Source organism: Gymnogyps californianus, chromosome Z, assembly GCF_018139145.2.
Source record: "Gymnogyps californianus isolate 813 chromosome Z, ASM1813914v2, whole genome shotgun sequence".
In the NCBI taxonomy this organism is placed as follows: Eukaryota; Metazoa; Chordata; class Aves; order Accipitriformes; family Cathartidae; genus Gymnogyps; species Gymnogyps californianus.
The window spans coordinates 65,132,240-65,143,401 of record NC_059500.1 but is presented as its reverse complement, the minus strand read 5'-3'; the positions used below and the strand labels follow the sequence as shown (position 1 = coordinate 65,143,401).

Sequence of the window (11,162 nt, the reverse complement as noted above, 5' to 3'; positions counted from 1 at the left end):
ACTGAAGCAAAGCTCAAATGTAAAGACAGAATTCAATATTTCCAGCAGAAATTATTCTTCGTCTATGAGAAGGTAATAAATGACATTTCACAATGCACCATTGGGTCCATATATTACTTTTTCTGCTCTGCTAAATCACATGATGCTTTGCAGAAACAGAGAACATAAAGAATTGGAATTAGCTGGCCATCACTGCAGGTCGCATGAGCAAGCAAGATGAAGCATGCACTTGTGGAGAACTACATTTTGTGCTTGCATGAAAAGAGACACTGCAATCTACTTCTGGTCTTTTAGACCATTTAAGTTGCCATTAAATTTTAAAATATTACTTAACTTACGATGTTGACTGTTGACAAAACCCCCCTGAAAATGCCACTCTACTTACACACTCCTAACTTGCTTCTGACACTTGTGAATATCTCAACTGCATGTAGTAAAATAAAAAAATACTTTCTCGTAAGAAAATGTACTTCAGGTGATGACAGTGTAATGAAATATTTGTTACCACTTTAATACTTACCAATTTATAGTTCAAATCAAAGCTGTTAAAGGCCTGTATAAATAAACAGTGCAGCAAGAACCTATCTCTGTGACCCAGAGCTAAAACAGGCTTTTAGAAAGGTACAGAATAATTTCCTTCTAAATAATCATTGTACATTGCACAACTGGAAAAGAGACAGACAGATAGAAGATGCAATTAGGATACTTCACCGTGAACTCTGTCTTACTGGGGAATTTCTGTGGAACTACTAGAGCCTAACAGAATTTAATTCTGCTAAAATCGATGGGCATTTTACTATCTGCTTCAATGGCAAGGATTTAACTCATGGAATCATATTGAGATGGAACATGGACGGACATAATCAAATTGAAGTACCTGCGCTCATCAGGGTTTGTACCTAAATTGAGCACTGAATCTATAATAAATTAGCACAAGAGCTTAATGTGAATGAGCCAATGATGCTTGAAATCCTGCATCTTTTGTCCCTTCCTTTTGGTGTTCAAGTGCTTCTCTTCTGTATCAAGTAACTGTGGAGAGTTTAGCAACATACTACACTTGTGGAACTGTGAATTTGTAAAATTCGTTGGAAAGAAGAGGAAGTCTGTTGGAAAGTAAAAAAAAAAACCAAACCAGGTTTAATTGGTGAAATACACTGCTGAGAACGTTGAGGGAATACAGCCATCAAATTACATGCAGCGATGACGACCTAGACATTCAAGGAACTATTTTATGGCAGAGGTCAGACCCCGTCCCTAAAAAGCAGACGTGTTGGCCAGTGCTAATGGTGTCAGCACTGCAAGATACACTCACTGTCAGGCAGTGGAAAGGGTACACAGATATGCCCTAGAGAATAAGGAAACCAAGCAGTGGAAGATAAGAGTATACACAGGGAAAATTACCAGGATGGGGCAAATACTTCTCTCTAATACAGAACAGATGATGGATGTATTCTCCAATTCTGGTTTAAAGGCACAAAGAGTTTCACAAGAAAAAAAGAATCTGAAATAATTATTCTGTTCTGCAGATAATATTCCAAACCCATATGATCTTGTATTTCATACAAATCAAAGAACATTCATGCAAGTCAGCGTCCTTTACACAGTTTGAGGAGCCTAACTCAAACAAATGGATTTACATCATTATTACAAAAATTCACATCACTTCCCAGAGAAGCACGGTAATAATCTAGGTTATACTTTTCATTGGCTTTCTGATGAAAATATGAACTCTTACCCTGCCATGTAATTATCTTTCCCAACTCGACTCCTACTTCACAAATATTGCATCACTCAAACTTTTTTCCTCTTTTACTTACTTTGGAATTTAGCATTGCTCAGAGTCTTCTTTCAATTATTCTACATTTGTTGATTATTTTAATACACTCAAATTCTGTGCAAAGAGGAGTTTTTACTCTCTCTCCAACCACAAAAGATGACATTCCACTAGTGTCTGGTAACTTAATTATTGCATGTTTTGGGTTAAGACTCAGACTCACAGACGGTAGGTGAAGGAAGGTGTCTGTGTGCTTATGCATGTACACCCTCTTAATTAGTAAACAAGAAGTTAAAAAAAAACCCACAACAAAATCCTTCCCAGATTCTTCCAGGTTCTGTTAGGAATTATTTAAAACTTAAATTATTTGATTTTGTCCACAATTCTGAAGAGTGCTAGCTTTGTCTCTCTGCTCACATGCAAAAAGTCTAGAATCGTGTACTGGAAGAGCATAGTGAGAGACCACTACAGTAAGACCCTACAAGGGAGGGAGCAAACCTGTGAGGAACATTGTGTCCAGCATGCATCCATAAAACCACATGCAACTCTGACAAGACAATTTCACAGCACATAATAGCCCAGTTAACAGAGTTGAAGTGAGGTCAAGCCTGGAATTCTAATTTTAATTGTCTTGTTCTAATTTTTTTAATCCTCCTGACTTTTTTCATTGTAAGAGCACAAATAACTTGTGTACATATTGGTTCTGAATAAAACATTGAGACATGAGTTTATTGTTTCTCTTAGTTGGAATTTCCCAGAGGAAAAATATTGCCAAAACAATTTAATAGCATATTCAAAATTAGGAGTGCATTTTGACCCAAATGACTATAAATTAACTGGGAAAAAAAAAAGGAAAGACAATAATTTCTTCATTTTCCAAACAAAACAGGAAAACAACTGCAACAAAAGAGCATTTCAAACACTCACTGAACAATACTGCGAAAGCATGTTTGTTAATAAAGGTAAGGACAGTTCCTTTGGAGGAAAGAGGAGTTCTACAGCCTGAGGCTGAACACTATGTGTTTTGAGAAATGTGCTGTAGAAAATTAAAATATTTGAGCTTCATTAATCTTTGATGTACGTTCAACAAAAACAGGAGAACTACCTCACTCAAATCTGAACTATTTCACTTCTCAAGAAATTGTGTTTTTAGAGAAGCAAGACAGGTCTCCTGTCAAGCGCCTGAAAGATGTGTTCTGAATTTGTTTCAAAGGTGCAGCTTTTCTCAAGATCATACTGAGGACTGTTCGTTCTCATGCGTGACAGTGTTGCTCAAGGCTGTTGCCAAATGTCACAGTACCACTTGTGACAGACAGCCACAGGGAGAAGGGGGACTTTTCACAATAGGAATTGTGCAATCAGATTAGCCAGTCCAAGGAGGATTATAAAGATGTGAATGATCAATGCTGGCCACGTCAGCTGCCCAGCACGATGCAGGGAGATCACGTAGATGAGGGACGGATACACGAATACAAACGCCAGACCACATGTTGCTCCAGAGTATCTGAGGAAAGAGGGGGGAGAGGGGAAGAAGAAAAGAAAAAAAAGAAAAAAAGAATGCTTTGTGTTAACTCTTATTTCTTGTGTCATTTTTCCCCCTCAAACCGATGAACAGTCTGGCTGAACAATGACTATCTGCAGTCACTAAACATCAATTTCTGTTCCTTGCTGTCCTTCACCTCCTTCACCGGCATTTAATTATCCCCCTCTGTGTTGCTCAGCCCCCTGCTCCCCTGTACCTGCACTCCGACATGCCTCTGACGTTTCAGTCACATCCCCAGATGCTTCTGGGGACTGACTCCCTATCTTTGACTCGATGTTTCTACTTTCTCTGGGGAAATTTGTCAACATGCAACAGAAAAAGACTGGACAGTGCATCCTTATTTAGACCTTCTTTACTGTCAGAACTGCAAATCTCATTGCACCCCAGCCATCTGAGGACACAGGTTACAGCATGTAAGCATAGAAATGCTCCTGAATCTGCAACTTTTATTTTAATTTATTTAATGAGCTCCTAGCAAACCATTCTCCAGACCTGAAAAGATCAACATGCCCTCCTAGTAACGTGATCAACCACAGCAAGTGAAACATTTAACTGTTCTTTTTCTAACCACTCCCTTGCTTACCAAAACCTTCTCATTATTTTCCCCTACTGTGAGTTTCCACCTACTAAGCTATATTGCAGCCAAATGTGCATTATTAACTAACAACATACTTTATTTCAAATATTTGAATATTCCTTTTAGACAGAGGAAACATCATAATACAGACTAACCATCTGCAACACAAAACCAGCAAATACCTAAGTTACACTGTATATAGACAATTTATCAGCTGGAAATTCACTGTTCAAAATGTTTGATTACTATGCACAGTATGAACACATTAGCAGAGGTCAGGATCAGTTTGCAAACAGAGAAATGTATTGCATGATATTTATTTGGAATTAATAACTAGACCATCTCTATTACTGGAATACAAAAATTTTCACTGAAGGGAGAGGTATTAAAAAAAGGAAATGGAAAAAACCTCAAAGATCACCCCCTGAGCAGAAGTAAGTTCTTTTGCTACTCTGGTCAGACCCAAGCCTGTCATTCTGGTTTTATAATTGCAGATTTCTATATTTTTAAACACCTCCCTCTCCTGGTTGCTGCAGGAAAGATGCAAACTAGGAATGAATGACAATGATTACAAATACAGTGGTGTCAAATGTAGAAAATAAAACTTATTAGATTATTTCCTCTAATCTTTCTCAATTATAGAAATCCTAGGTGTTTATTAACATGGTGAATTTAAGATATCATCTAGAAGTACAACTTTTATGTCACTTTTCCCTTTGTTGTTACTTGCTTTCTTGGATTTTTATTATGGACTTTCAAAACAGCTTCCAAATGGTCTTAACACAAAACAAAAACTTGAGAGAAGCCACACAATAACCAAGCAACTTTTCTACTGACACCATATTCTTTCATGTGTATAGTTACAAGGTCCTCAGATACAGCTCCAATGAAACTTGGGGAATCATCCCAATCACCTCAGATACAGAGGCACAATTACAGATAGCTGCTTGTCAGAACTTTAAAAGAGCTGATGTTCCTTGTCAACATCAAGAGGCAAACATGCAGCAACACCACAGGCAAGTTCACTGTGCAAGCAACACTCACCTTATGATACCTCCTATATTTGGATAAAATCTTGCCATTGCTACTCCAGCTCCTACAATTGCTACATTCAGGACCAGCACATGGAAAACACTACAGGAAAGTGAGGAAAGAGTGTTAAAATCTATGCAGTATTTATTACAAAATACCACCATTATCCTTCATTTACACTAACATTTAACTGATACATGGACGGTGTTGCCATTTGCAGAATTCACTCTATTAAAGCTAATTAATTTCAGAGCAAACATAACATCTACTGAATATTCAGAGTGCCAAACTCTAGTGCTTTGACTCAAAATATTCTTAAGGAGTAAGTACATGTAATTTGGCAGTTCTTCTGAAAAACATCATACGCAGTACTCGGCACTCAAGTATTTCAGATGGATATTCAAATACCAAAGAAACAATACTGTATAACTTAATTCCCACAAGAAAGAATTAGCTTGTTCAGAGTATGATCTGAATTGCTCAAAGTGAACTAATAGAAACCAGAAGAAAGGAAAAGACGCATCGAGTGGAAAACATTACATAGAATACTAGGGGGGAAATAACACCTTAAAACTTGAACTCTAATGCATTTTGATAGAGGACAAATATTTAGAATGTTGGACGCATATGACCTGTGTACTATTTATGCTGGAATTTTTTGTTGAATTTGCTTTTACAAATAATTTCCTGTTGCTTTCCTTTTTGCATTAAGGATGAAAAAAATGGAGATTTTCTGTTCTGCAAAAGCAGCTTTTAATGCATTAGACAAACTCACGGTAGTTATGCACAGAGCTGAGACTCAGGAGAGTATCACTTTTCTTTAGAGAATATGAAATGTTGGCATATTTTAACATAAGGTAAAGTCAGGAAATATAATAAAAAACTGTGATATTTTGGTCACACAGCTGTTTCTATGAAGGGAAAAAAGAATTCACACAGAGGAAACATACATACACTTACAGGTTTTGTTTATTCTTCTGGAGGATTTGATTTCTTAAAATACAAAAACTTGTAAGCCAATGCTAATTTTTTCTTAACTGTAGAAAGTATCTGTATTATGGAGGATGTCACTAACTAACAAGTTTTTTAAAAATGACCACTTCCGTGGCTGAAAGGCTGGCTGCCAGTTTCCAAGCTAGGAAGAAAGATTAGAGACGTAGTCTCATTAAAGTTTAGGGGAATGGAGGTAATTTAAACACAAAGGAATAATTTAAGATACAGACTATTTCTAACGTTCGCTCTTAAAAATTGATTTCAAAAAGACAATAGTAATATCTTTAATTTTGTACATGACATTTTAACAGTGGTACAAGAGGTGTACCTCAGAGACTGAATACAGCAGTGCGAATACAGCAGCTGAAACTTTAACAAAAACATAATTGGATATAAACGTGGTAAAACCCCCAGAATAAAAAATAAAATCCCAAGAATCAGACTTATTAGGGAAGGAAGGAACAAACGTTTACTGCTTCTCTAATATTGCTAAGGAAAGCCAATTAACTAAACTTTTCACAAAAAAGTGTTTGCCATTAAAATTTACTTCCTCTCTCCCCACACATACAGCAGATTGCAAATCTTACTGTCAGACAGCACAACTGAAGCCAAAAGTTCATGAACACAGAAAATGATGGCACTTCTTCCATTCTTTTTTTGCTGAAATTAATTTTTTAGGAAGAGGGATTAAAAAGAGTGCAGGCTTAGTAATTAAAAAATGTTTTGCAAATTTGGGTCAGTTTAGAATATTTTAGCAGAAAACCTGAAAAAAGTCTGAAGTATTTCATTCTGGCATGCTGTAAAACAGAAGTGATTTTGTAGTTCAAACTTGTTGCTTTTCAAAAAATTAATTCTAGCTTCTTATAACTTCAAAAGTAAAGTGGTGCGTGTGTGTGTTTGGTGTGAAATGAAACATTTTTCAACTTCTTGATCTGGGAAAAAATAATTGGGTTGGGGGAAGGGGGAACGTGTTTTGGCTCGATTGAAAACAATGGTCTCAAAATGCTCGAGCCTCCAAAACAATTCAGTACTTGCAGAGTAGTGCTATGCAGCTTTAATTGTTACAATTAAGTAGGATCCTCAAGAACAATACAAAAATCAAAAAGTCTGAAAAGGATTTAAATCCATCTGTTTCAGGGCAAAAGGTTACATTGTATTTCTCCCCTGGAACTTCCCTGCTCCTTTTTCTACCTTTTTGAAACAGCCTGAGTTGTAACCATGTTATTGGACAACAGGTATTTAACCTGCAAGCCCTTTCTTTTACCTAGGCAGATATTAATAGTTCATCTCATCTCTAAGACAGGAAAAAGCCTCATGCTCAATGGAGAGAAAGGCATTATCATTTAGGAAAAAACTAACCTTCTGAATAAAGAAGAATCTGATATCTAGGGCTACTAGTAGCTGTATTATTTGACATAGTATCTTTCATAAGACTGTAAGTTTCATGCAGGTGTGCTCCACAAGGGACAAGCATTTCTCATAGCCTGTGACATTTTAACAACTTCTAATTTGCTCAGTTTTAGCCTGACACTGGCTTACGGTACAATTAAAGGTCACCACACATTGCAAAAGGGCAGTCAGAAAAACAGTATTTTTGGGGGGCATAACCATACCACCTCTGCTTATTATGACAACAGGAAGAAAAGTATTCAGATGATGTTAGAGATCAGAAAAGATTTGGCCCCTTTTTACCTAACCACCCTGCTGGCACACAGCTGTTTTCTAAGCAGCATAGCTTTCTTCCTCGTGGTCAATGGCAGCAGAGTTGGGTGACCCATGGCAGAGCTGAACTGTCCACCTAGGCAGCCTGATCAGGGTTGCTGCTCTGAGGCACAGGTTGGATTGCCTCAAGGAGGCTGTAATTCACAAAAGAGGCACACCCACGGCAATCCAAGTGTGGCACATGGCGCTCCGTCTTTTATATCTGTCCTCAGTCTCAATATTCTCGGTTGGGCAGATGAAGACTCTAGCTCTTTTCTATAAAGGGAATCACTGCTCACCTGCAAAAATCCATCAATCCCACAAAAACAATAGTAGAAATGGGGGGGGGGGGGGGGGGGGGGGAATATCAAGCTTTCCCCTAAGTCCTGCTTTTTTCCCCATTGCAGGGTTAACCTTTCAGATTGACAGAGTGGAGGAACAACCTGGTATGCCAGAAGATCACTAGAGGGCTTGCTCTATCAAGTTCTCTCCTGCGGAAGTGGTAGTTACAGTCAAGCCACTGAACGCCAGTGACCACATATATCTAATTGACTTCAGCATCCTCAAAGTAAGAATCATATCGAAAACTGTGAACCAAACCCTACAGCAGGGGACATTTAAATAAAGAAACTGATCTTAAATCCCCTCAGGTCAGATGCAAGGAAATTAGAAGTGCTGGACTCAGCATGGAGTCACAGGGTGAACACACACAATAAGGGAAAAAGGAAAGCAAGGAAAAAAGTAAACCAGGATCATTTAAGTAACAATTTTTGAAAGGTTACTGTATCTAAAAATGCATATTCTTCCTGGAAATCTCACTCAAGTGACATCGGTCAAAAGACTATGAATCACAGCAGTTAAGAAGCAAGACAGAAGCTAGGTGAAGAGCAGACAACTAAACATGCATGCAAACAGCAGAAATGTATTTCATTGCATCGGAAGACACACATCTGTGGGAGAACTGGCAGGTCTGCTGGGCTACCATGGAGTAAAGGGAGGGCAATCTTTAAGGGAAGCCAAGTGATTCCTGTCCATCAGCTTATTTAACTTCTCAGAACAGGAAAAAATGTTAAAAAGTTTTAAAAATGGATCAGATGACTGTACAAAGCATTTTATGTGTGGCATATAATTAATCAAGGGAATTCTCTGTCACAAATATCACTGTAGCCAAGAGCCAATAACAATAATAAAAAAATTAGCTTTCTGTACATATAAGAAGATCCAGAGTCACGTTAAGAAACAGCAGATAAACCACATGCCTCTGGCCTTAAGTCACCTGTTAAATGACGCCATTGCAAACATATCTCACTTTAGAAAAGAAAGTAATTTCCCAATACACGACATTTTGGCCTTCCTTTACAACACCAGGGAGAAAATAAGAGAATGAACAGTTCCTTGGGTTTTGTCCCAGTACGTCACTTTCTATATTGTAGTCTGTACACTAGCACACATTTTGCAAAATGAAAGAAGGAATTAGGATGCCTTCTCTTGTCTCTAAATGTTTTGTAGGAAGCACAGAAAGGCTGAAGGCTTTGTGATGATGCCTGTCAGAGGACTACTGCGCCCAGCATGTCTACACACGTATTTGTGTTTGAGATGGGCAGAGACACAGGTGACTGATATTGGTATATAACAGGAAGGAGAATCCCCCTTCTTAGAAGCAGGGGGGCTTTTGCTCTCCTCCTCACTACTGGAGGATATAGGATGCTACTCATTTCCTCTACACTTCAGACAAGCAAGCTGCCACTGTTCACCTGATCCCTGATGTGAAACCTGGGAGAAGAAAAAGTTATGTATCATCTGCTTAAGCTTTTAAGTTTGGAGAGGGTGAGCTGCTTCATCACGCAAGACTACAGGTTAGTAGGATACACTATGGACAAGCACAGCGAAGCACTGTTAGTAGAAAAATAGCACTGCAAAGTATCTAAAAAGCGTGGGACAGAAGACATGGGGATCAGTCTTCAGACAAGAAAAGCTTCCCCGAAGTTGGGTAGATGGTTCTTCATTATAATGCAGTTATAGTCCATGGCCTACCAGCAAAAGCCAGGATACGAAACAGGATGCTGCTTTTGGTAGAAATTGCCTTGGATTAGACCAATTGTGAAGACAAAGAACTACAAACCAGCAAACTAGTATCTTGGTGTTTCATCATACCCAGTGACAGATAAACAGTAAAGAAAAAGGAGGTAAAGCAAAGAATGAAAGTGATCTGAGCCATACAGTCACTGCTAGGAAATAAAAATTATCTGGTAGCCCTGTAAGCATGTGTGGCCAAGCTATTCAATCAACAGCCAGCTTTAAGACGCATCCATCCAGAATTCCAAGTGCTCCAGCTAATAACTTAATGGCTATCTGTTAACTCCATCCATAGCAGCAGCATGTATCCACATCTGCAAACAATTGCTCATATGAAGAAGCCTGGCTTTTAATATCAGGAAGCTTCCAGTTCATGTGAAACCTGCAGCACATTCATATGGAGCAACCCAGGGCTTAAAAATGAAGATAGGGTCATCAAAAGACATATTTCACAACCAGGTAGTAAATCTTTACTATCCTCCCAGAGACAGGTCCTGTGCTTGCCACCAGTCTTCAGTTAGTTCCCATTGCATAGAAAAACTAAGGGCTGACCTTGCCAGTTGTAAATGCACAGAAGCTGGAGCTTGGAGGTTAGTTGGGTGATTTTTGTGCTATATTTGAGATACCTGGGTGTCCTGGTTTGGGCTGGGATAGAGTTAATTCTCTTCTTAGTAGCTGGTACAGTGCTGTGTTTTGCATTCAGTGTGAGAATAATGTTGATAACACACTGATGTTTTAGTTGTTGCTAAGTAGCACTTATCTTAAGGACTTTTCAGTTTCCCATGCTCTGCCAGCAAGCAGGTGTATAAGAAGCTGGGAGGGAGCATAGCCAGGACAGTTGACCCAAACTAGCCAAAGAGATATTCCATACCATAGAATGTCATGCTCAGTATATAAACTGGGGGGAGTTGGCCAGATCGCTGCTTGGGCATCGGTCAGTGGGTGGTGAGGAATTGCATTGTGCATTACTGTTTTTTTTTCCTTGGGTTTTATTTATTTTTTCTTATAGTCATTATTATTATATTATTACTATTATTGTTAGTATTATATTTTATTTTACTTTTGTTATTAAACTGTTCTTATCTCAACCCCCGAGTTTTACTTTTTTTCCCGATTCTCCTGCTCATCCCACTGGGAGGGGAGAGGGGTGACCGGCTGCGCAGTGCTTAGCTGCTGGCTGAGGTCAAGCCATGACACTGGGATACTAGAGAGGGAGACACAGCCAGCCAGCCATAATGTACTACCTTATCACTATAGGTTGAAGCGATTTAAGCGGCTTCCTAGAAACCATTTCTGACTTCTCAGAAACTTTAAATACCTCCCTATAAGGAGTCTTTTTAAAAAAAAAAAAAAAAAAAGTGAGTGAAGCTACCCACAGGACATCCTGGAGACAAGAACCAAGCAAGTATTTGCATCATCATATTCGTCATACCATGAAGGCTTAAAACAGCAAGCTGGAATTAACC

At 38.5% G+C, this 11,162-nt stretch overlaps 1 protein-coding gene across 1 annotated transcript in view; it reads right to left on the bottom strand.

Annotated features, from left to right (window-relative positions):
* Window positions 1-1,104: 1,104 nt before the first annotated feature.
* SLC38A9 (solute carrier family 38 member 9) overlaps window positions 1,105-11,162 on the bottom strand; it is a 50,176-nt gene continuing 40,118 nt past the window's right edge. Inside the window, exons 14-15 of the mRNA XM_050912738.1 lie at window positions 4,939-5,028; window positions 1,105-3,278 (exon numbers count right to left, since the gene is read on the bottom strand). Of these exons, the coding sequence (XP_050768695.1) occupies window positions 3,113-3,278; window positions 4,939-5,028 (256 nt within the window). The 3' untranslated portion in view covers window positions 1,105-3,112. The remainder of the gene's footprint in view (window positions 3,279-4,938; window positions 5,029-11,162) is intronic.